This window comes from Cyclopterus lumpus, chromosome 20 (genome assembly GCF_009769545.1).
Source record: "Cyclopterus lumpus isolate fCycLum1 chromosome 20, fCycLum1.pri, whole genome shotgun sequence".
Classification (NCBI taxonomy): domain Eukaryota; kingdom Metazoa; phylum Chordata; class Actinopteri; order Perciformes; family Cyclopteridae; genus Cyclopterus; species Cyclopterus lumpus.
In genome coordinates, this window is record NC_046985.1 from 10452966 (window position 1) to 10480197 (window position 27232).

Genomic DNA, 27232 nt, shown 5'->3' on the forward strand with positions numbered 1-27232 from the left:
TCTCTTTGTTTCATTTTTTCCTTGAAAAGCACCTGCAGGATGTTCAGGGCCTCTTAAAGCAAAAGGTTAAGAAAACATGTATTCTGCAGTTGCTTCTACATTGTATTGTTTCTGTGTTATGTGAATTGGCTCTTGAGGATATTGAGCACACAAAGTATTTATCTCTTATTTAAGAGGAATCGGTGCAACGGCTGTGTAAAGGAAGGTGAGACAAGAAAGTTCTGTACCTTTTTTTTGCAAAAAAACCTTGATGAGTAAGTCTTTTCGTCAAACTGTCAATAATACCTGTTTAAAGGAATTAAATGCAAGGTTCAAATTATTTAAAATACTCAAACCCACTCTAATTTAACGTTAGTGTTGAAGCATTTCAGCTGTTTCCTTTTTCTCAAATTGTTAGCAAAATGAAGTCCAACACTGCGGTCAACCTCCATTACCCTCTAGTCTGCTCTGCTGGGAGTTGTTTGGAACAGTAAAACCTGAGGTTGCCAGTGTAAATGTAGTTTTCAGTGTGTAGATAGAAATGTAATTTATATTAGTATGTTACTACAGTACCACCCTGCCTTTCTTCAGCATCCTCCGTTCTCTATTTCTCAGGTTGATTGCATTTAGTTATTTGGATATAATGGCCATGACTTGAAAATATGCTATTTTTCATCATGATGTTTAACCACTCTGGGGGATTACTTACCTGGTAATTTCATGCGATTTCTTATTTATTGTGACATTTTGGGAGAAGTGACACAATCTTTGATCACAAAATGAATTTTCTCTTTCTCCAAATAACACCCAATGAAATGAGCGTTCCAGTTGGTGTGAAGCCAGATTTGGCAGTTTGCTGCCAGTCACTCTGTTGAACCGTCTCTCCAAGAATAATTTGCTGACTGGCGTAAATATGTTCTGCATGTTACGGCCTTAATGCACAATCAGGATTGGTTTGCTAAATTTATCAGGAAAGTGTTCTTGGAAATAGATTGCATGGACAAAGTCAGGGAGGGTAAGAGCAAGACAGAGTTTGAGAAAGACAATGGCCCATGGAACAATGAGAAGATTCATTTTAGTATGAGCTTATGATTTGGTAGGGAGGAGATGAATCCAACCAATCCAATTCAAACCTACTTTTATTGTCATGAACAAATAATTATGTAAAAACACTGCACATAAAGGAAAAGAGAAAATCAACCCAGTTCAGTTTGATCAAATCTGGAACAAATTAACAAGAGGGTCAAAAATGGCGTTATGTGTCCCCATACAGCTGCTGTTTCCAATACTGGTTGAAGAGACACCAGCCCTGCATGGATTATCCTCTGGGCTCAGTGGAGAGAGACTCAGTCAGACCTAACACAGGTAGCCCACCACACTGAATATTTCCATTCTGATCAGCCAATTTAATAGCTTGTGTCTCCCAACAGACGAAGTAAAGCAGACAGGCGATCGAAGCTTGTGGGTTGGTGCTCAGGGTCCAGCAGTTTCACTTCATCTTTCCCCATGAAGGGCTCACTTGGCCTGGTTACCCTCAGTGTTAGTGTGGTCAGAGAGGCCAGCGCCGGAGCGTTAAAAGCAGCTGCATCTCCTTGGTGACAACGGAAAGCAACGGCTTGCTGACATGTGTGAAGGAAGTCTGGTTGTTATTAGTTGTGAACCATTAAAGGGAAAAAGGTCTAGTGAGAGCTTAACATCTAATCATGTGGGAGGAAGCCAAAGGGAGATGTCGGACGTTTAACTTTAGTTAAGTTTAGTTTATTTAAAAAACACAACAGAGATAAATAATATCACAGAGCGGAAGGGGCAGAAAGCCCACTGGGCTTATTTGGAGCCTCCACCAATACATATTTAAATTTCTAAATATTATAGAGAACCCAATAAATTATATACATAATATATGACTATCTAATATTGTTTTTACAATATATGATATATAATAAGAACAACCACAATACATTATCAAGAACAAAAAGAAAGAAAAGGTGACGAGATGTGTATGAGTGTGTGTTTGTGTGTGAGTGCATATGTGTGCATGTTCGAACCGTTAACTGCAGGTGGCAAGCTGCTCGCAAGATGTTAGCAATCATCGTTTGTAGTGAGCAAGTCTCATATTCTGCAGCTCCCCTCAGTGCAGAGCATGCTGCCAGCTAGCAAAAGTAAATGTACGAGAGGCAGATATCCTGCATTTCAGTCCTGAGAATGGGTAAAGCTCCAAAATCACAATATCCTACATTTCCCATAGTGCATCTTTTCCATAGACCTTTCCTGCCTTGTCAACATCCAAGTCTTTCTGGTCACATAACAAGGGATATTTACTCAGGCTAGACTAAGCTCCTTTCAGAGCCACAGAAGACAAGGAGTGCTCCCTATCACTAGTAAACTGACTCTGAATTTGTGAAATTCCGGTTTAAATGTTAAAAAATACTGACTGGGTTGTGGTGATTACTATAGACATGAATTTATTCACCACTGGTACAATATATGTATTGCACCAGTGGTGAATAAATGGAAACAATCTGATTTGAACAGCCACTGTCTAATTTAATTATTCATTATTATACAAAAATGTCAGAATTTGCTCTTTCTCAAGTTCTCAAGTGCTCATTGTTCAAGACCTCTCTTGGATTAGATTACTCTTCAACGTGTTACTATTGTGTACTACAGTAGTGATCTGCACTGCATACTGCCAGCCTTGGCATAATCTGATCTCAGAAGTAGCTGTTGTAGTAGCCCGATGCGTTGTGGGGATTATGATCTCAAATGGAACATGAATGATGGAAATGTCTCCAGCACAGCTGACAGTTGTGATTGTTACAAGTAGTGTAGGTTTTATAGCTCACTCTGTCTCTGGTCTAATGACCGGTTTCCTTTAGAGCTCTTGTGCGACACAGATGCACTGGTGGTGTAATATTCTTAATGCGGCAGTAAAGCCTTTTATGGTTCTTGTCACTTTGGTGATGGGAAAGGGAAAGAAACCGTGGAGTTTTGAGGCCAAAGTCACAATCTGCCTCTTTCTCCGTGTTTCTTAATCTCTCTCTCATAATCTCTCTCTCTCTGCCAGTCTTTCTTTCTCTCTCCAACCACAGATTTAAATGCCTCTACTCACACTCTCCTTTATTTTAGCTCTGCTCACTGATTCAGGCTTTTAAAGGCTAACGTTCCACACACAAATTCACCTTTAAATCCAATTATTTCTGATCTTAAACAACGTTACCATAACTGTTACTGCGCTAATGTAGCAAGCAATTTGTTCCGTATTCCTCATTTATATCCACATGTGTTTGTATTGGCCACGAGCTAGAGTGCGTTTGGCTCCAGTTTATCATCCCACTGGGTCAAATTGTAGCCAGTTGTTGGCATAGAACGGTCTGTGAGCCATTGATTCCCCCCTGGGTTCTCTGGAACAGATGCAGAGCAGCAGTGAAAATTGAAACAGGAGTCTGCTACCTCTCATAATTCCATGACAGCAAAATGAAACACTATCTCAACAAAGCAATCAGAGTCTCAAATTACCTTTCTTTGGGGTGCATTGTTTGCAGATCAGCAGAACTGTCTTTGCTCTGTCCCTTTTATGTCATTGTATAGTTCTCTCTCTCTCTCCTCTCTTTCTTTCTCCCTCTCTTTTTCTTTCTCTGTGCCTCTCAGACATTCTGTGTGCAGTAATGAGTGGCATAGTGGTGATGTTGTGTTGATTTAGTGCACGGTTGTCCAAATGGAACTTGGATGGAACGTGTCTGTCATTGGGGCGTCACTTAGATAGAAACACCTGCGATGCCTAGGGACAGCTAAATTCTCCATCAGGAATGGGTTCCCGCCTGAGCCATCACTGCATTTTACACACACACACACACACATACATACACACACACACACACACGCTTGCACGCACGAGTAATACAGATAAACAATCGAAATTCGTAAGCACTCAGAACAAAATGTGCACTCTGCATTGACAAAGCTGCACAGTCATTCGCGAAAATTGGCTTGCATTTAGATGTTGCCGCATATACAGTATTCCAGAGGTGGCATTAAAACAGTCTTTCATCAATTTAGCACTACGCTCCTATAATGTGGCCGGACTCACAATAGACAGTTGTACAAAATAATAATATCAACAGAGATGCAGCAGAACCATAGATTTAGTCTTTTCTTCACACATTCTTCTCCCTTGTCAACCCATTACCCACAATGCATTTAACCTGCTGGACATTTGGGTGTGTTATACTTGCAGATGCTAATGTTGCCTCGAGCCTCTAGCCTGCAGCAAAGATGAGGCGCGGGCTGCAGAGGTCTGCTAAGCTCACTTCTGTCGAACTTCACACCCCCAAGTTTTTTTTAAATTTGCAAAACTTGTAGTCTTCAAACCCAACTAATGCTGACTTGAGTGACATCACTCGAGGCAATTTCTTAGGCTTTTTCATATATGTAGCAATACTCCCTTAAGACTTGTAAACAGACTTTCATGTGTAAAATCAGAGCTCCTCTTTAAAGGCAAGGCTGTTGAATGAAGGCTGGGACGTGGTCTGGCACATGTATGCAGTGTAACTGGAGCTGCGAGGTTGGTTGGTTACAACAGACGTGCCGTCTAGTGAATCTGCGCCAGCTAGTGAATCTTTTGGCCAGTGCAGACCAGATTTGACCGCCCATGTGTTGTACCCCAATGAAGTGAGACATTAACTCTCCTTTTTCAAAGCAGATACATGGGTTTCCTAAGTTGAACCTTTTAAGGCAGTGCTTCCTTTTGGGTAATGGTTGTACCACCCTTAGTGCGGTGAAGCGCTGTCTTTCGGTTAACCACAAGGAAGAAAAGTCCCTTCCCTTGTTGTCATTTCATAACCTGCAAGCTTTGTGGAGCGATATGAAACACTAAACACTAAATCCTGTAGATGTACAATTTACAAATATGAAGCCAACGCAGCAAAGCACATTATTCAATTGTATCAAAATGAAAGCTTGTCACACCACAAGCTAGAGGAAAAAGCTTCCCCAGATGAAACATGAGCTAATAATGCTATCCCATCATCCGGTGAACCACAGGTTTTCACAAGTGTTCAATGCCATTTATAACTGTACTCTAACTGTCCATAACTGTTGCCTGAGCATCTGCTGGTATTTAAAGATAACTTAACAAGCAAGCTGGTCCTTCCTCTCTCTTTTGGTCTATTGAAACTCCAGTTATGGAGAATTAAGCTACTCCAAACAAAACATATCATTGTCCTGTTAATTCACTATCACAAATAAAACTACTCAACAGTAGAAGAGTTAAAAGTCCTGCAGCAAGCCCACCTGCTGAGACACCACTGCACCACTGCAGTATACCAACGCTCAACCACACATGCACACACATTCACACACATTCTTCGCAAGGTGCAGGTGTAGCGTTGCTCTGTGCCCTTGTCTTTGTTTCCCAGACGCATTCTGGGAAGAAGGAAGGAGAGATGGGGTTAACAGTTTGGCCAATGGAAGAGATGGAAGAACACACACACACACACACACACACACACACAAGGTGCAAGATGAAGTGAAACTCCATCCCATCGACCAGATTCCCTGCTGCCCTCGTCAAGCCAAAACCTTGATGGACACTTTTATTCAGTATGGCATATACACTGTGAGTATAGCGGTAACTGCAGCAGCAAATGTTACCGGAACAAAATAGAGAGAGATGTGAGGACAGAGAGATGGATTCATGAACAAATGAGCAGATTAATTAACAAACAAGAGGTTTTCTCCTACAACGCCAATATGCTCAATGGGCTGGAGACATTTTAGTCAATAAAATCAAAACTAATTAAGGCAGTAAATGAGCAAAGCACCCAATTAAAGACATTACACCACATAGTGTTATAGAATGCAATATATAGTAGCCGCACAGAAATATATTACTGCAATTACATACATATAGTAGAATACCATATACCATAGATAGATAGATAAATAGATATTGGAAGGTAGATATAGGAATGTATTGATTGATTGATTGATTGATTGATTGATTGATTGATGAATACGCTCTACCACTGACCCACTCTATCACTGATCAACAATTGCCAATTAATCAATCGATTGCCGACTGTGGGGCAGTGTTAGAGCAGGTCGTCCTTCAATCAGAGGATCGGCAGTTCGATCCCCGGCTCCGCTAGTCCATGTTGATGTGTTCTTGGGCAAGACCCTTAACCCCAAATTGCTCCCGAAGGCTGTTCCTGTGGTGTATGAATGGGTATGAATGTTAGTCAGTCCTGATGAGCAGGTGGCAATAGCATGGTAGCTCCTGCCATCAGTATGTGAATGGGTGTGAATAGCTGAATGAACATTGTTAAAGTGCTATTTATATATATTGACATATATGTAATTATATCCACAGATCTGCATATGTAATACATAAATTGTTTGGTATCGACATTTGCAAAATGAATAGTCTGGTTGCATAAACACAACATATAGTAGATCAAGGTGTCTTGTATCTGTATATATGTTTCCCATGTCACGTACATGTACAATATATTTTACACATGATAATACATGTGCAGACATGTATTCATAATGTGTAACTATACCCCTCCAAAAGATGTTGTCTTTCTAAACGTCATACATATGTTTGTTGAATATCAATGCAGCCAGTTTGTCTTATATTTAATATTCATAACCATCATTGTTAATGCATAAAAACAAATGCAATTTTAAAACTCTTAATACAAACAATATAAACGGTTGAGAATTTCAAATGATTTAACACAAACACAACATATCAGTGAAATATTTCCAATTTCCTTACATATTTTTAACAATTTAAACAACAACCAGGTGGAAAACATCTCTCCAGGCAGTGAAGGGATATCCTATAAATATCTGTGTGTCAGTTAGATCTGAAAGTATTTTTCGATAAACATGTAATTCATGAATGAATGTCAGGATAAACCACTGTAATATTGCCCAGAAAATAATGTTACCTACTACAAAAAAATGGTGTAACTGTAACTGTAGTCCTTCTTATATAATAATACATGTGGCGTTGATTAAGTGGTACTTTAGTTAATCTGACACTGGCCATGTGGATATATCAGACAAAACTGTTTGGCAACCGCTGGTTTAGAGGTTTGAGATAAACCAGATGAGTCTGAGTGTCATGTTTGCCCGGCCTTGACCAAGACACTGTCTACTTAAAATACTGTCCTACAGCTGCTTCCTTTATGGAGATCAATAATGTATTGCATGACTCATTAGTTCACAGACAAGGGCAGAGATCGCTCAGTTCTTGTAATCTATCTGAAGTGCTGTGACAATTTGTCCTCCAAGCTTCGACAGATGATCTCTTATTTTTAAACTGATACCATCTGTATACTGCCACTGGGACATACAGTATCGGGGTTAAGTGCCTTGCTCAAGGGCAATTGAGCCATTGAGGGCTGAGATAAGGGTCAGGGTTACTCAGCTGCTTTTTCACACTGAGATTTCCCAGCTAAAAGCTCCTCTCACTGAGTCACGCATCATATTTTGCATTCGGTGTATTATAGTTTTAGTGGCTGTTATAAAAACAGGTCAAGGGCAAACTGTATTAATGCCGGTTTGGCTGTGAAGCAGAGTTTAGCTTGCCTGAATACACAACAGGAACATTGTAATTCATGTCACTTTTGTGCACCTTAAGCACGAGACGCACTCCTTTACTTTTCCTCTTTAGACTAGTTCAGTACAGTTCTTTGCAGGATCGGTGGTGTGTAACCGGGGATTGCACGTGGCGTGGCGCTGGGATACACACCGCTGCTAATCGCTGTTCGGGGCACAGACCCAGCTCACTGGCCATGACACCCAGGGTGTGGTGAATCGTATCAGTCGCCGGCAGATTCTGTGGCCTCCTCTTTTCACAGCTACTGGTCTGTGTAGTCGGGTCGTCATCCGCAGGGTCAACAAAGCCCTGTCGAGAGGGTATTAGATATATAGCTAATCTTTACAGCGCCACTTGATCAAAAAGGGGTTTTCACAATAGCCTTTTGTTTGCTCAGGCAGTGGTTTTAAATAGTCCGGTATGTAACATGTTTGTTTGTATTGAATGCTGGGTGACTTGCTATAATGAAAACTGCAGACACGCACTCGACACTGTGGAAATATGGCAGAGACAATCACCTCTGCCAAAATGGTGCTTTAGCTGCGATTGAAAGGGATGAAAGTAATCAAACGTGAAAAACCTTTCCTTTTCCTTCCACATCTCTCTACCTCTTCATCTGTTTTTTATCTTTCCAACTCCATCCACAGCTGTGTCTGGTGTGATTAATGGCAGCCATTCAATAGCTTGATCAACCACTTTAGCAGAGATTGTTAATAAGATGCTTATTTAAATGTCACTGCTGAGCAGCTGAGAGGGAATGAGGCCACTGGGAAATTGAGTTATTGTATGTGGGCGGGTTATGTGTGTGCACTCTGCATGTCTGTGTCCTTTGGTTCCTGGAATATTGCCACACATTGATAATCATGAGTCTCCTTCATATGCTGTTTAACACACATTGGGTTTAGCAGCTAATACTGAAGGGAGGCAGTGGAGCCTAATGTTCAATTCTGAATGAACAGTAGTGTGTCTCATTAATAAAACATTGTGCCTGTATTATGAAGAGCAATACTTCTGGGATTGTACAGTTACTAGAAATGTGCATCTCCTGACAGTTCTGCAATGCTCTGTTTCATTTGTATGGGTGTAGGTATATGTGTGTGCGTGCGTGCGTGTGTGTGTCTGCTTTCTCAATAAAAGTCCACGCAGCCAAACACAGCCAATCAGAGCCTAGTCATCATTCGTTTCCGATTTTTTTACGAGAACAAATTCCTAATGATTATGTTTATGTCTGGCTGCCAAACTGAATTACCATCGCCCCACAGCAAGCATTATAAACATGTTTTTGAAGCAATGTGATGAGCAAATTTGAGCTGACTTTCACAAGCTGCTCGTGTTTGCTTGTGGGGCCATTTGCACATAACTTGTGTAATTTCTGCTCTGTCTCTGTGCATTTCTCTGGCTTTGCGGGCAACGGTTTATTACACAGGTGTATGTATACCTGTTGTACATTGGTGAACATTTTTGACAGCTGATGAGCTTTGATGAGCTCAATGTGCATGAATGTTGATGTGAGGCAACTTAAAGTCTCTGGCTTTAAAGTGAGCATTTTCTCTGATGCAAAGGGTAAATACAGTAAGCCCCAGAAGATTACACTCTTAGTCGAGCTTTATGAAGAGTGGAGAGGGTGTGGCCTTGTGTGGATGTGCTCTGAATTCAGCTTAGTGAGGCAAAGCCATTTATACAATGCAGTGGCGAGACCGACTGCTATAGAGAAGCTGCACTGTGAATACAATGGAAGCACATATTCCACATGTCAGCACATACAGCATGCTATAGTTTCTGTCTGTGCTTGCGTTGGTGTGTTGTTATGGTATTTATAATTTATCGAAGCAACACATGGCAATGCTTTTGAAGTTTCATGGTCACACTGTAATCAAATATGACATGGTGACCGAGCATAGTTTAAGGCAAGGTTAAATCAAGTTCTGTGAAAATAGTACACATAATCTATTTAGTACATTAATCATTTTATCAATCCATGTTATTGATTGAATCGATTAATCAAAGAGGGCAGCGAAGGAGAGGGGGTGATTGATGACGGAGGGGATGGAACTCAACTGATTGAAATTCAGGAGCAAGAGTCTAAAAAGCAGCCTCTTAGTGAGATCTGTATGGCCACGTTAAGAATAGCCTTTCTTAAAAGTGGATGTGTGTGCGTGTGTGTGTGTGTGTGTGTGTGTGTGTGTGTGTGTGTGTGCCTTCATACATCCTGCATCTATTCCTCTGGGGTTACTTGGCCTTGTGATCGTGGTGGGTTAAGTGATGCCAAAGCCCAATAATAAATCTCTGGCGCAACCAGCACAGATGACCTGAAGGTCACTGTTTCATTAACTGTCTTCCACTTTGATTTTTTCATCCCTCGCTCCTGTCTGCTTTCCTGTCGGGCTACCTGCTCGCTACACACACCAAAGCATCCCGTGGAGGGCGACATGGAAAGACGTTGGAAGGAGGTTGAAGTTATGCTAAAAAAAAATAGCAGGGATAGATTTCTATATTTTTTAATACACTTGCTGAAAAGATTGATGCCACTCGCATATCTGTATATGAAGCTGGAGCCAGGAAACAGGAAACAGTTAGCTTAGCTTAGACTGGAAAAGGCTAGCCTGGCTCAACCCAGAAGGTCAATCCACCTAGCAAACTCATAAAATAAACACATTGTATTTCTTTTGTTTAAATGTTGTTTGTTTAATCATTTTTTGTTTCCTTTATTCTCAGAGATAGACAGACTAGATGTTTTCTTTCTTTCCAATCTTAATGTGAAGCTAGTCCAGCTTTAGTTTTATTGTACAGATATTGTGGTTAACTTTCAAATGAGAATAAGATTCAAGGTTAAAAAATGTCTCACAATTCCTTCAATTCCTCAACAATAAAATACTCTGTAACTCTATTTGCTGGTTATCTTGACCTTTTTCATTAGTAAATATATATGGGATTTGGAGGACTGTGGGACAAAACAAGCTAATCGAATAAGTCAACTTAGTCTGAGGGAAACTGTGATTTCCCTCAGTCACATTTTTCAAAAGACGAAATAGAAAAATAGAGAAATTGATAGAGAAAATAATTGTCAGGTGCATCTCTAAGTTACTTTTGTCTCAAATGTGTTCATACAATACAATACAATGGCACTCATGAGTCACATTTATCAGTGAATATCGTCTGAATAAAGAAAGAAGGTGGAACGCTTTGATTCACTTCTGTGGGAACTAACCACGACCCGTGTTACGTTCACAACTCACGTGGGTGGATTTGTTTGTACTGTTCAAGCAAACATTGCTTTTCCCAAAGACAAATAAAATTGTTATTCAGCTTTTTAAAGTTCGGATAATTTGAGCCTTAGTTAAAGTAACAGTTAATTGCGAGATAATTGTAGTGTAAGCCTCAGGAGAGGCTCTGGAGTAGATTCTAAGCTCGTCCTCTGACCGCATTTGTGTTCACATTAATGTTTTACTTTGTCCCAGTTGGTACTGAAAGCTCCAAGGAGAGAGGGTTTTCTGCAGCTTTAGTATATTTTTTTACAGGCATTCAACAGGCTTTTCTTCTTTTCACCATAAATGGAGGTTTGCCTTTTCTCATTCCCCACTGAAGCACCGCTGAAATCAGGCCAAGAATCTCTCTCCTTTGATTTTAGGTTTTTATTCAGCTAGGGCCAGGATATGCAATGTTGCCAGGTATACTAGGCTTGCTCCTCGTGTCCTGCGTACACAGTAAAGCTCTGACTCATGTCTAGACAGAAACATTAAGGCATACATATAGACAAAAAAACAGTGACATTTAGGCAAGATGCTCACGCTGTGCAATCAGTCCTCATTTTCCACACTGAGCTCAGTCAGTGGTCATCATGTCTCGAATTGGCAAGGAACAATCAGATTTAATGTGAAGCCTTTTTTGTGTTTCCTATTTCCGCAGGCTCTGTCCTCAAATGAATGCAGCCCAGAGCTCACAGCTCACGGCCTATCTTTGAAAGCACAACTGCTCTGTCACTATACTCTGGAGGAAAATGGAATCAGCAGGAATGAGGGGTGTTTTTATGTCAAAGACAATGCTCATAGCATGGCAACACGGTGGCATGTCGTGCCATTATAGTGGAATACTGGAGCTCAGAAATTGGTCGAAGAATAATTATCCTGCTACTTTAAATAGTTTTGATTATTGTTTCCTTTTATCACGTTGAAAACTGAGACAGAACTGTTACAAGTAATTTTTAATTAAGTGACAGGAAGGCTCATAACTATAAAATAATGAATTGCGTGAATTCTGATTACAGTTCACCGTAATTTCAAAGTCATGCTGTAGAAGCAGATATATCTGACATTCTGCCAGAGCATGGTTGATAAAAAACAAACAAATGTCCGCGCACAGCACACACAGAACTGATGACGTGAAAGAACAGGAGAGATTGTTCAATAGTCAATTTCTGTCTTGTGTGAAGTCATCTGAGGAGCAATATTGAAACTATGGGGATAAGAGACAAGACCGTGATGCTTCACTAGCAAGACGAGGTAACATACCTCAGTGAGGCCGGGCCTGTTGATGTAATGTATTGCAACATTGTAAAGAAAAGAAAGAAAATGTGAAACCTTTTTGCTTCATGCAGAGGCTTCCTTTATCTTGTTTAGCTGGCAAAATGTATGGGCTCGGCATCGTTAAAGTTTATTTTTTATACTCTGTGTGTTCAAGTTTGGTTAAGGATTAGACTCGTCGTCCCCAACAGTCTGCAACAAAAACCTTTCTGAAACCTTTCTCCTGGATATTTCTAATGTGTTTGCTCTTCCATTTATCTCTGTTAAGCTTCAGTGCTGTTTTGTTCTGACAAAAGGGAACAAGGATAAAAGTTAAACTTATTTGGTGAGCTCAGAGGAGTTGTTACTCATATTTAACGTATCAGTCCAAAATATATTATCCTTTTGTATTCTTATCGAGACGTGCAGAGAAATCGGTCCTGTAAGTCACCAGTGACTCGTCAGTGACCTTATTGTCATACCCATTTAGTCGGACTGGCTGTTATTCACAACATAAAAAAAAAAAAATCTTGGTTTGCGCAGCTACTTTGTCTAAGAAAATGTATTTGATCCTATTATACGAAACCCAATTAATCCAAATTACTGTCAAAGTGGCTGTAAAATACAGCTGCAAGTTCTAGTGATTAGCATGTTGAATGAAACCCCAAGAGAACATCTTTTGCACACGAGTTTGACCGTGATCCTTGAAATTTGCTCGCAAAGCTTCTAATGCCTGTAAATTTGGTTGATTCCAGATTTGAATTAATAGCTCTAATGAGGGTATTTTACATAATTTTAGCGGAGTCGGGATACTGTGGGGAGCTCACTCTCTTCATTTGGTTTGCATAAGAGTAATTTAGAGTAGGTTTTCTTTAGTCAGACAACTGCCACCGCCTTCACATATGCCTAGAGTAGACTTTTACACACATATACCTCAAGAACTGTGATTAAAGAAGCATAGGATTGCATTAGTCAATTAAATGCAGAGAGTGCAACATGTCACACAGTTGTAACATTTTAGCCTCTATAGACGCCACCACTTTGCTCCAGACTGAAACATGTCAACAAAAATGATTGCCATTCAATTTGGTACAGCCCTCGTGATTCTTGACTTTTCATCGAGCACCAGCGCCAGGGTCAGCAGCTTTCTTTGAGGCGACTGCAGAGTACAGTGTAGCGAAGCAAAAATAATTCAGGAGGGAGGGCAGCAATTTGTAGTTTTCTCTGAAAGTTCCTCTAGACATTGTAACACCTGGTTGTATTGCCTCTGTGAGGATGCTGACTTTGTAATCATGTATTAATAATCAATAACCCCACGCCTCCTCTGCTCTCTCCTCAGATCCGGACTTTGCAGACTTGGGAGTCCCCCCACCTCTGCCCTGTAGGTATACTCCCTCTCTGTCTCTCTTTCTGCCTCTGCTTCTTTTTCTCTTTCTCTCACTTGTTATCACATTCACTTTTTTTCTTTCTCTATTTATGCTGTGGTTCCTCCAATTATTTGTATTATTTGCATTCTAGTTGTTTAAAGTATCTACATGTGGGTACCGGTGTGGTATTTGTGAGTCTGTGTTAGCTTGAACTGCACACGTGTATATATGTGCGCATGTTTGTGTGTGTGTGTCTGTGTGTGTGTGTGTGTGTGTGTGTGTTTATGCATATGCGTGTGTTTCAGCCTGTCAGTATGACATGGTTGGTCCAGAAGGTATCGTCGAGTCCCATCAGATCACCAGAGACGGGAAGGCTGGCGCCACTGAGGCCGTCGACTGTAAATGGTACATCCGTGCTCCGCCGCGCTCCAAGGTTAGCGACGCTAAGCTACGCGCCCATCCAACTGTGAATTAGATTTACTGCCACATTTTGAAATGTCACACAATGAAGTGGAAATTAAAGTGTATTCCCATCAGCTGGATTTATGACAGCAGAACGCAGTTGCGTCAGACAACAAATTAAGAAGAAGAAAAAAAACGTGCCGCATGACTGCTGTTTATTTGGCAAATACTGCATGTCTTCACTCATTCATTCCAAACTTTCCACTCTCAAGACTTCAACTTCAAGACTTTGCGGAGTATTTTTCCTATTAATTTTCATTTTCCGTTCACACATGCAGTAAGATCAGGGGTTGCATCAGGAAGCTTTGATATTGCATGTAGGTTTGTGTGCAGCTGTGTTTTAGGCTGAAGGGGGACTTGTTCCCCTGCTCGGGTCAGACCGATAGGCAGAGAGGTTTACTTTGGGTCGGGCCCATCTTTTAATCAGCAAGCTGTTGCCAAGAGGAATGGAGGGATGGAAGGAGAAAGAGAAGGAGATAAAGGAGGGAAGGAGGGAGGGGGGTGACAGACAGAGAGAGGGAGGGAATGTTAGTGCTGATGAAATTGTGTTGCAGTGCAGTTTGACCCTGAGGCCTCCGACACTCTGCATTTGTTTTCTCTGCCAGTATTGTCCACGCAGCTCTACATGCATTTACAAATACTGACATACAAACACACACACACACACACACCTTTACTACATCCCTTACACACACTAGACATGCTGCCTTATCTACCAGAGTTACCTGTGCTGCATTATTGCTATGGGATTAAAAGCTGCCCGAGGGGAGAGCAGCAGTGATGCAGGAAAAAGCCACATTTTACAAACGCTCTAACTTTTCGTTTGAGTCCATATAGCACGATTATAGAAGCACACACAGTTCAGTCCATGACTGCAGTTAATCTACTCCTGAAATAATGTTGGTCCTCTTCTGGGTGCATTTGCAGAGCTTGATTTAATAGGACAAGGCCACGTTTTTACTTAGACTGTTATAGAACAATTCAGTCAAGGACAAAACGTATTATTGCATTTTGAGGATTTAAAGGGGCTTGGTTACATTTATAATACTGTAATTTTACATGGTGAGGTAACATATCAGAATCAAAATCTTTTATTAGCCAAGTAGGTTTACACCTACAAGGAACTTAGCGTGGTGGGTGGTGCAACATAGGACGTCAGACATAAACAACAAGCAACAACATTAGACAACAAATAAACAATCAACAAAGTGCAGACGAGACATAGAGTAAAATGTACAGTGTATGATAAAGTGCAATTCTAAAGTGTATGTAATGTTACAGTTTAAGTTATTGTTACAGTTTAAGTTAAAGTGACATGTGTATTATTTTATATATCTTATGTTATAATGGCTTAAAGTTACAATCTCAGAGATCTGTGTTCCGTTCTCTGTATTGTGTTACCTTATTCAGCGATAGAAAATAATTGAACAGACATTGATTTAAATAAACATCTTCGAAATTTTTAATTTATGGATGTTCAAATGGCGGCCGGCCCAACTCTGTCAAAGCGAGAGTGACTCAATTATCTGTTGAGGCAGATATTACTCCACTATATCTTTACATTGCACATAGTTGTTTGCTGTTATAACAATGCTCTGATTATGGAATAGAGATCCTTTAACATCTCAGACATTTTAGCATATGAGAATGTAAAAATGTACATGTAAACAGAAACTTATAGGATTTTATTAGTGGTGTAAAGTTCTCAGAGTGTGTCTATATTACTGTTACTCACAGGAGAGAGATCTACGGTGTGACTGTGATTCCACCAAAACGGTTCATATCTGACAACATTCTTCGGGTCGCATACTTCCAGCTAAAGCCTAAATTGTTTCCCTTCAGAATGTACTTCGGATTCAGCTTCTTTAGGCCCGAAGGCCACAGAAACTGTAAGACTGCGTCCTCCATCTAAAGAGACATTCTTTTCATCTTCAGCACCCATACAGCCAAACAATACTGTAACTTCCAAACAGGTATTAGGAGGGTTACATGTTACAATGTTACAAAAAAGCAGCATTAATTCGTCAGTCCCTCTAAGTGGAGTGGATCATTCAGCCAGTACACTGCAGCTGTAGCACCAAAGAGGATCATAAGTCTATGGCTGAGGCTGTGTATGTGCATGAAAGAGCGACAGAGGGATGGAGCCTGGCAGTATTTCCTTGGTCTGAATCAGTGTCATATTTCGCCCTGCAGGAGTGTCTCACAAGGCAAGTCGTGGGCCAAAGGCTGACAGTCCCTGGCACTGATGGACAAGGCGGCAGATACATTTTTCAGCACAAATCTATCTTGGGTCACACACAGTCCTGAAGCTCCCACGTCCACTTTTCACGCACACAATATATATGACTTACTGTACTCTCTTTCTAAAACACACATACGCTCACATGTTACTGCAGTGGGGGACGCAAAGGACACCAACCACCACATCAGTGTATGTGCTGTGTGCTTTCATTTTTCTATGCTGATACAGTACTGCACTGTACTCAGTGTGCCAGAAACCGCAGAGAGATAATGACATCCTCTACCGGGGGCTCTAATTAGACTGTACCGGAGTGCTCCAGAGAGAAGGGAGGGGAAAGGAGGGGATAAAGGGAAGATATACTTAATAATGCATTGTATCAAAGACCTAAATGTATAGGGAGGAAGTTTGGTGGCGAGATGGCAGATGGGATTGCGTGAAAGGTGACCAAAGGAGAGACTGGCTGAAAGTGATACCTGCAAGTAAGCAAAAATGGCCGTGTTGTTGCCAGAAGTGACAGCACTGCACCAATTCTAATGCCATGATGTGATTGCTTTACACCTACCATTTGTCGTTTTAATGTCATCCTATAGACAGATTTCAAAGAAAAAAATGAACTAATTAGCTTTTACTAGCATCCAAAGTAACTTAAAAGACAACCTAACAACGTGCAGTTAGTGGCTGTGCAACAAAATATCACCCTTTACATACATACATCCATATACTAAATAACAACTCTCGTCAACTGCATTTGGTGTTTTTCTAGTATCATTTCTTCTTCTTGGTGATTTTGTTTGGACAGCTCTCCGAATTCAGCCGACAGCCGATTAGTAGAAGAGGAATATTTTCAGTTGCCTCGTTTTGACTCACAACAGTAACCGCATTTTTCCCACCGTCATTTGTGTCCTGTCTGTTTTACACTGTCTGGATTTTTCCACCACGCCTGCCTGCACCGTCTGACACCTTCTGTCTCTTTTCATGACGATAATGGCCTAAATACGGGCATTTATTCTGACTGTAATGAACAGCACATACACTGTTATAGGCGCGTTTTAGCAACAGTGAGAACATATTCTTCCCCAGTCAGTGATGGATTATGCGTCATTATTGGGCGCTGCAGAATCAATGAGGAGGCAGCCTATTTTCCTGCTGGAGCCAATCTCTCGCCTTTCCAATTGGTGATTGTGTCTTTCTGATCCATTGCCGTCATTTGGCTTTGTGATGCCATCTGCAGTCAGATTTTTCTTCATCTTCTGCCAGTTGGAAAAGTTCAGCAACAAGAGGTGTAGCTTTTACCGTGTTTATGCACTTGTTGGTTTGTGCATGTTTGCCTCACATAAAGACGCCTTTCCTGATGGCTTTTCCAGTCAAATCTAGCAAGCGTCGACCAGATATTACTTCACGGACATAAGGAACTGCAGTTATTATTTTTCCATGCTTAAACATGAGCAAAATGGGAATGATTGCGTTCTGTGGTACCATTTACATTTCATGACATAAAAATAATACATTCTTGATCGAAGACCATAAGGCTGTCGTCTTTTACAAGAAAAAATGGTGGATGTGGCAGTATGGTGTAAAAGGCTTATTTTTCTTTTATCACTGTGTTGGGCCCCTCCAGGAAATAACAATAATTGAAAATACTTTTGTTTCTTGCTTCTTTAAAGATTAGCCTGAAACTACAAGCACTTACAAAGGCAGCCATGTCCTGAATCCACATTTCTATCAGTCCTGCAGTTCTCGTTTCAGGTTTAGAAGTTCACACAGTCAGCAGGACTATAGTGCAATACTTTTAGTGCTCGATTGGTTTTTATTGCATTCATTCATTGCATTAAACCATAAACCAAAGTATTGGACAAATTTAAATTGTAACCAAATGATAACACTAGATGATAATTGAGGGGTTCCTTTAAGTGGCAATTCATCCTGTGGGGGAAATGAAGGTCTGTAAAAACCCTCATGGCAGTTCACCCAGAAACTGTACCCCCTCTTACTCACATCTTCATAATGATCAACAGAAGCCCTGGGGAAATGCCAGATGAAAAACAAAAAAATGCAAAAAACACAAAATGTATACATTTAAATATGTATTCCTTGAGCCTTAATTATGGAAGTGCTATTGACTTAGTCTTGGACATGAAGACTGTTTTTTAATAATTTTTTGTTGAAGTAATGGGATTAGCTTTTATTAGTTACAGACTATTGCATTATCTGCATTATTTGTGCTATGGGTGGAAGACATCATGCCTAATTTGGCTGCTACTAGCTGACAATAGAATGATTGGGCCAAGCGACCTAATTAACTTGCTTATAGGTACTTTTTTTACCAATTACTGGCCTCATGAACCTTAACCTTGACTTTAACCTAAAGGATGACACATCAAATCAGACTTCTATGGAAATATGCCACATGAAATTGAGCCATTCTTAAACATCATTGACCCATACCAATACTTTTTCTTTATTTTTTTCGTACTGTAAGGGATTGCTGACGGTTCTCTTCAGATCCTAAATTCTTCATATTTTTGAAAACAATATTTGTAGCTGCATTTTATTAATGTAACTTCCTACAATGTCAAGTGATGTTCCTCTCAGATCCCTGAACTAATTATTATTTATTTCTGATTCACCCTGTTGCAAAACTAAATTTGATATCCACCCTCTCAATATTTCCATCACATTGAAAAGGCAGTGTGTTGACAATCCATGCTATATTAGATAGACCACGACAGCACTCCAGAGTGACATCAGAGCATCTTCCATCTTCTTTACCGCAGGGGTTAATACATACAATTTAGGAAAGGCACATCTCTATTTTATTCCAGTATCACCGCATTGAAGACCAAAATAATGTCCTTAGTATTGTGACAAAAGCCTCAAGAGTGGCTGAATAAGACAAATGTTGATTAGATGGAAGATTATTGAATATGGAATCGCGGGAACTGCTGAGCTTGTTTCCCTCCACTCCATTTCACTTGTCATGTTGTTGAAGCCAAGTTGACACTCCAAGGTCCATTATCCTGCTCCATCTGCAGCTCTCGTCTTTGTGCATTTGAAGCCTCACATTTCCCTGTCAAAATTCGGGAGCGATCCACTCATTAACCGTAATGATGGCTCGGGCTGTGCGCAGCCAACCAGAACCGTAGCTGTGATTGGGCGATCTCAGCCTGATGAATGAGCGACAGACGATGCAGAGGCAATAAGGAAGTATTACTTTCACCTAGAATAGCTGTTGTGAAGAGTCAAGGTGGTTACCAAGGTGGATATTACACTCATAAGTGATCATTAAGGTAATAAAATAGTCCATATAGCTGTCATGGTTTGAAACGCTTTGTTATATACTGTATGCGTTTGATATCTATGAATTTTAAACTAAGGGTCTAAAATGAACTGAACATGAATTACATTTTCTCTCTTAAAAATCTATAGCTTGTGGCAAAATATCCAAAGTCACCTTAAAGTTTAACAAGGTTGTATGTTTTGTGTAATGCTTTATCCCAAATAATGAGTCTAAAGCTAACAGACTGAGGAGTCCTCTTTTCATGTGCGTACATAATGATTTTGTACAAGCTGCCGTCTGTCCGTCTTATTTCATTACAGAGCCTCTAAATCAGGCTCTGGGATAATGAGTATGATGCACAGGCCATAATAGGAATGAGATGAAATATTTTCTGTTCACCTTTTTTTTCTTTCCACTTCTTTAAATGTCCTCATTTGATCTCTGCCTTTTCTGTTTGTATGTTCCCTCCTCTCTGCCTCCTTGCATTGGACAGATCTATCTGCGTTTTCTTGACTATGAGATGGCCAATTCCAACGAATGCAAGCGCAACTTTGTGGCCGTGTATGATGGTGGCAGGTGTGACATGGTTAACCTCTCATTTTGATACATTATACAGAGGCTCAAAGTGGCTGTGGATACTCATTCATTTTAGGCCCTTTATCTTGTGATCATGACTTAATCATCTCCTTATCTTTTGGATAACAACTTACCATTGTGCTTTTTCTTTTGAAGACTTTAATATTTAAATATGTCACAACAAGAAATTCATGTTTTTGACAAGATACAGTTCCTTTACCGTGTCAAGTTAACCTCTCATTGCTTAATGGGTAGCACACTGAGAATTTAAGACTTAAATAAGATTAATTACTTTCCAAAAGTCAATTTCTGATACAAGGAGATAAAGCTTATCATGCATTTATATTCAAGACAAATGTTTGTCAGTTATCGTTTAAGGAATAGTCAATAACATTCAGAAATACACTTGTTTGCTCTCTTGTGGAGAGTTGTAACCAGTATAAAACTCCAGGAAGTCACTGCACCCAGCCAAGAAATAGCCAAGCACATATCCCCCATAAAACCACAACTTGTTGTTTTTTCACAAACAAGATTTAAAGGTGCTGAAAGGTGTATTGTGTTTCCCGTGAACAGAGCCAGGCTAGCTGTTCCCTCCAGTTTTAGTGTTCATGCTAAACTAAGCTAGGCAATCTGCTGGCAGTAGCAATTGAACATTAATAAATTAAGTATCAAACTATTCCCCGCTTCACTTGTAAAGCCGTAACTTATTTTTATCTCAAGATGATGAGATATTTAAATCCTGATCAAAGAAATATATCTTCAACATCTTGAGATAAGGAATTAATTGAAATCATTAACTGCAATACGCTTTAAACAAATATGAGCTCCTCAATAATCTAATTTCTTATCTTGAGATTACCTGAATATAAAGTTGTGATCACATGATTTTGGGCCCTAAAATAACAGGAGCAACCACAGCTGATGGAGATAATCAAGTTTCACATCTAGATTCAGAGTGAATGTCCATGTTACTTGATAATAAGCTGCAGATGTGTTATCTCGTCTCAGTTCGGTGGAAGACCTGAAGAGCAAGTACTGCTCCACGGTGGCCAACGACATCATGCTGGTTTCTACGATGGGCGTCGTCCGCATGTGGGCGGACGAAGCCAGCCGCAAAAGCCGTTTCCGCATCCTTTTCACGACCTACCAAGAGCGTAAGATTTCTACACTCACACGCATGCTGTTTATCGTAAAGATGCTGACTGCAACGTCACTATCCTACTGTGGGAAACTGATTTGCTTTATTAATCAGACTGCTACTCCATGGCAGCGACATTGACACCAAAATAAAACAGGTCTGTTTAGTGGTAGATATTAAAGGAAGATGGAGGCCCATGTTTATGGCAACTTCTATTGGATGCTCTTAATCGAAAAGGTGCTGTCAGAGGTTTCCATCTATTTTTATGACCATTTATAAAGCAGCAAGCAGGAAACCATGGAATGTGATTTCCATTATAGGGAATATTGCCTGTGGGTTATTGCGAATATGATAGTATTGGTGGATTTTAGCTCAGTGCTGCAGCAACGTTCTTAATATACAGACACAGATAGAAAGAGACTGAGACAAAGGACTATCTGGGTGAGCAACATAATGTGCTACCCATTTGCTTTGAGCCAACAAAGCACACACATCCTTCCTCTTTCTCATTCAGTGACTCCTCATTGATGGGGCTTGTAGTTTGACAGGGGTTGCAGAGGGCATTTTGTGTACCAGTGAGGTGAATGAAGAGGGTCTCCGGCTTGTGAGTATACAGTATGTCAATGTCATTCAGCGCCTTTTACTGCCGCACACACACACACACACACACACTGCACTACTAAGCATCTTTTCATTTTTAGAAATTGAAGAGGTATCTCTCAAAAACTGGATACAATGTTTTAATATAATAATTTTTTATATTTTTTGGTTCAAATACCGATCCTATGAATCGCCACCTTAACGTGGTGGAGGAGTTTGAGTGGCTCAGTGATCCTGGGAGCTATGTTGTCCGGGGCATCAGCCCCTGGTAGGGTCTCCCAAGGCAAACAGGTCTCGGGGGAGAGCCCAGACTAAGAGCGGTTCAATAAACCCTGATGATAAGCAGCCCACGGACTGAAGCTACCTTGCCCGGACAAGGGAAACCGGGGCACCCTCCCGGAGCCAGACCCAGGAGGGGAGCTCGTCGGCGAGCGTCTGGTGGCCGGGCTTTCGCCCCTGGGACCCGGTCGGGCTCAGCCCGAAAAAACATCATGGAGCAGCAGTCACCCTGTGGACCCACCACCCGCAGGGAGAATTATCGGGGTCGGGTGCTATGTAGACCGGGCGGCGGGCCAGGCGGGAGACCTGGGCGGGCCGATCGCTGGCGGCATAGACTAGCTCTAGGGACGTGGAACCTCACCTCACTAGCGGGGAAAGAGCCGGAGCTGGTGCAGGAGGTGGAGCGGTACCAGCTAGATATAGTTGGGCTCACCTCCACGCACAGCATGGGCTCTGGAACTAAGCTCCTGGAGAAGGGTTGGACTTTGTCCTTTTCTGGAGTTGCACCGAACAGCATTTCGGAGAATCCGGCCTTCTTGGAGTCGGTGGGAGGGGTCCTAGAAAGGGCGCCGCCTGCCGACTCCATAGTTCTCCTGGGAGACTTCAACGCTCACGTGGGAAATGACAGAGAAACCTGGCGGGGCGTGATTGGGAGGAACGGCTTGCCCGATCTGAACCCGAATGGTGTTTTGTTGTTGGACTTCTGTGCTAGCCACAGTTTGTCCATAACGAACACCATGTTCGAACATAAGGTGGCTCATAAGTGTACCTGGTACCAGAACACCTTAGGCCGGAGATCAATGATCGACTTTGTAATCGTATCATCTGATCTGCGGCCGTATGTCTTGGACACTCGGGTGAAGAGAGGAGCAGAGCTGTCAACTGATCACCACCTGGTGGTGAGTTGGATCAGATGGCGGGGGACTCGGCTAGAAAGACTTGGCAAGCCCAAACGTGTAGTGAGGGTGAACTGGGAACGTCTGGCAGAGGATCCTGTCCGGGAGGTCTTCAACTCCCACCTCCGGAAGAACTTCTCACAAATCCCGAGGGAGGCTGAGGACATGGAATCCGAGTGGACCTTGTTCAAAGCCTCTATTGTGGACGCGGCTGCTCTGGGCTGTGGCCGGAAGGTCATCGGTGCCTGTCGTGGCGGCAACCCGAGAACCCGGTGGTGGACACCGGGGGTGAGGGAAGCCGTCAAACTGAAGAAGGAGGCCTTTCGGGTCTGGCTGGCCCAGGGGTCTCCTGAAGCAGCTGACGGGTACCGGCGGGCCAGAAGGGCTGCAGAGGCGATGGTCGCGGAGGCTAAAACTCGGGCATGGGAGGAGTTCGGGGAGGCCATGGAGAAGGACTTTCGGTTGGCCTCAAGGAAGTTCTGGCAAACCATTCGACGGCTCAGGAAGGGAAAGCAGGGTCTACCCCAGGCTGTTCTCAGCAGGGGGGGGGGGACTGCTGACCCGGACTGGGGACATCGTCGGGCGGTGGAAAGAGCACTTTTAGGAACTCCTAAACCCGGCCAACATGTCCCCCGGAGAGGGGGCAGTGCCAGAAGACTTTGGGGTGGATTCACCCATATCCCTGGCAGAGGTCGCTATGGTAGTCAAAAAGCTCCTTGGTGGCAAGGCGCCAGGGGTGGATGAGATCCGCCCGATGCTGAAAGCGCTGGACATTGTTGGGCTGTCATGGTTGACACGCCTTTTCAGTGTTGCATGGGGGTCGGGAACAGTGCCCATGGACTGGCAGACCGGGGTGGTGGTTCCCATCTTCAAGAAGGGGGACCGGAGAGTGTGCTCGAACTATCATGGTATCACACTGTTCAGCCTGTCCGTCTTGGTGAAGAGGGAGCTGAGCCGGAAGGCAAAGCTCTCCATTTACTGGTCGGTCTACGTTCCAACCCTCACCTATGGTCACGAACTCTGGGTCGTGACCGAAAGAACGAGATCTCGGATACAAGCGGCCGAAATGAGCTTCCTCCGTAGGGTGGCCGGGCTCAGCCTTAGAGATAGGGTAAGGAGCTCGGACATCAGGGGGGAGCTTGGAGTCGAGTCGCTGCTCCTTCGTGTCGAAAGGATTCAGCTGAGGTGGTTCGGGCATCTAGTCAGGATGCCTCCTGGACGCCTCCCATTAGAGGTTTTCCGGGCACGTCCAACTGGTAGGAGGCCCCGGGGAAGACTGAGGACACGCTGGAGGGATTATAACTCCTGGCTGGCCTTGGAACGCCTCGGGATCCCCCAGAATGAGCTGGAAAGTGTTGCGGGTGAGAGGGAGGCCTGGGTCGGCCTGCTGAACCTGCTGCCACCGCGACCCGACCCCGGATAAGCGGGTGATAATGGATGGATGGTTCAAATACAAGAAATATATTAAATCAATTAAATGAGGCTCTTTCATTTTCATGATGGCAAAAGGAATCAATGCTTCCTTTCAGATTGCTGTATTGTTGCCTCAGTGTGTCATATTAAGATTATGGCTATTGAAAATAATGCAGCATGGATTAAGGCATTTATTCGAAAGCCAGTGATTATTTAAAGTTTAAATGAATTAGCTCTTTCATCCTACCTCATGGTCGATAGGATTTATTGAATGAAACTAGACCCACAGACTTAACGAATTCTCAGACCCTGCAAGACAGTCCGTTGTCACTCCTCACATATCTACAACATGTCTATATTAGTTGTATGTTTATATTGTAGTAATGCGATTAATTTAGTGTCTTGCTTCTACAGAATAAGGGAACAGCATTAGTGCTAGTTGTTTGTGTTGTGAAGTCAGTGTCCCCTTTTGTAAGGCCTTTCCACCAAGCAGAGCCAGGATGTGCTGTTGCCAGGGTAACGCTTCTGCTTAAGTCACTCAGGCGATCCCCAGCCAGACCTCAGCCTATAGAGCTGCATCCACCACAGCTCAGCAGCACTGCAGCAACCCTGTCAACAGTAAATGAACATGTGTACCAGAGAGGTGATGCTGTCTGAACTTGAAAGTTAACTTTCTTTTTGAAACAGTAAAATGTACCATAGTACGTTGGAAATAGTGGCATAAATTATATGTACATGGTTTTGGAAGATTTTTTTAACCTGTATGCACTTTTTTTCCCCTTGTTGATTTCATAATGTAAAACAAGAGCATGTTTTATAAGGCTGCAGTCATCACATTGAGGCACAAGCAGTAGACATATAATAATTGGATTATCATTCTACATTACAGCTCTCTGAGAAACTGAAAGGCGAGGACAATATTTTAATGACTCGTCGGAGTGAACAAGATGCCACCTGACATTTGCTTGATTAGGCTTTTATAAGAAAATCCACCTTAAACAAACCCCCATCTGTTCAGCATACCAGTTAATTCACTTGCACCAGAGCAATTTTGGAAAACTTGAAAAAGACACAATTTTAGGATAATACAAAAGAATATGCAGTGCAGACATTGTTCAGAGAAAAGTTTCATTAATATGTGAAAACTTTTTTTTTTTTTTTTTAATCATTACTGAGAAAAGATGGAGAGCAGGCAAGTGCAGTTGACAGATGGGACAATGTAAGGTGAGGTACAATGAGCACCGTGTACGACAGAAGTGAACCGCTCACAGCAGCTAACTCCCAGTAACATTCCCAACATTCCCAAACCCACACACACACCTGCTATGCAGAACTACAGTGTAAGATTACCAATGTCATAAGAAAGTGAAGCCTATCTTCACCCAAGAAACAATTATGTCTTAGGTGATGAATGTGCTCATGTGACATCTCATCTGTCAGCATTGTTACGCCTCATCAACAGATGCCCGTCTCTGGGGCTGCAGATGGAAATTTGCTCTGGTTTCACTACACACATCACTTCTCGTTTCTTGCAAAGCTTCTTTTCTGAATGCGTGAAAGAGTATGCTAATGTCTGTTAACATACAGATCCTTGATGATTATATCATCTCCACGCACTTGCTATCTTGGTTACTTTGGGATTATAAAGAGTAGTGTGGGAATTAGATTAGATTAGACAGTAGGATAAGAAGCGGGGATGGATGGAGAGTGATGGCTTCTTGGAAAATCCAGGGTTTACAGAAATTCCTTGAACTTGGATTTAGTTCCACGATAACAAAAATAGTAAATGCAATCTACATAATCAGCTGACTAAATTAACCGTATTTGCTCAGTATCAAATGTAAAGAGAAAGGACTTTTGAAATATCTGCAGGTATGCATTTAGTCTGCCTTTTTGGTGGTAACAATGGTAATTATTAGCATATGGTAATTAATTAAGTCAGGAACATATAAATATATTATCAACATGATGGGTTAAAAACAAGGATCAGTAGCACATAACCAGTAACTGACAGTATTGTCCCAAATTAGAGCAAATGAGAGATGATGTCACTGCAGACGTAAGTGCAGAAAAAAGATAATTATTGCAAAAGGAAAGCAACATTGACAACATCAGACAAAACAAAGAGATATCCTAGATATCCTCCTAGAAATAGCCTAATTACACTTGAATAGAACAAGAACCCAGCTCCATAATGCTTATTTGATTAGAATCAGTCATGATAACCATGTGTTGCTTCTGGCGCTTCATTATAGAAACCTCTCCACTCTCAGAGCCCACCTCTGCAGAGACACAGAATTTATTTTATCAGCTACTCATTTAGGAGTTAATTCATGCTTCCAGTGGCGACCTGGGATGTTTCTGTGTAAATAAGCAAATAGGCATTTTTATTACAAAATATGTTGAAATTAATTTGGTAGGAGATTGTCTTTTCTTATCCTGTGGTGTGTGGAGGAGACAGGAGGCAAAAGAAGAAGGAGTGGGCTCCCTCTGCTGGTTATTAACCAACTTTTTCGTTGTACATCTTTGGTATATATTGCATGAAAGAAAAAGAAAACGATGGGAAAGAGGGGATCAGAGGTAGGGGGAGAAAATGAGAAGAGGAGTATCATGACAAAGGCCCAGTCAGGATGGGATTCAGAGAGATATAGAGATAAGTTACTCTAGTGTGGTATGTTATTATTCACTTGGGTGAGTGCTGGGATGAAAACAGCCATACATTACTGTGGTAACACTGTCAAATAGTCCCCAGCTCTGCCATTACACTGGCAAGCTGCTTTAGTACCCAGCGCCAGGGTTGTGTTTGAGGGGAGACAGAGAGAGAGACAGAGAGACAGAGAGAGAGAGAGAGAGAGAGAGAGAGAGCACTACAATTATCTCACAGGTAATAGTAAAATG

At 41.8% G+C, this 27232-nt stretch overlaps 1 protein-coding gene across 2 annotated transcripts in view; it reads left to right on the top strand.

The window, feature by feature from the left end:
• The window catches only part of neto1l (neuropilin (NRP) and tolloid (TLL)-like 1, like), a 59835-nt gene that overhangs the window by 26859 nt on the left and 5744 nt on the right, over positions 1 to 27232 (top strand). For both annotated transcript variants that reach the window (XM_034560382.1, XM_034560383.1), the window contains exons 5-8: positions 13424 to 13465; positions 13757 to 13884; positions 19926 to 20008; positions 21017 to 21162. In XM_034560382.1, the coding sequence (XP_034416273.1) occupies positions 13424 to 13465; positions 13757 to 13884; positions 19926 to 20008; positions 21017 to 21162 (399 nt within the window). The remainder of the gene's footprint in view (positions 1 to 13423; positions 13466 to 13756; positions 13885 to 19925; positions 20009 to 21016; positions 21163 to 27232) is intronic.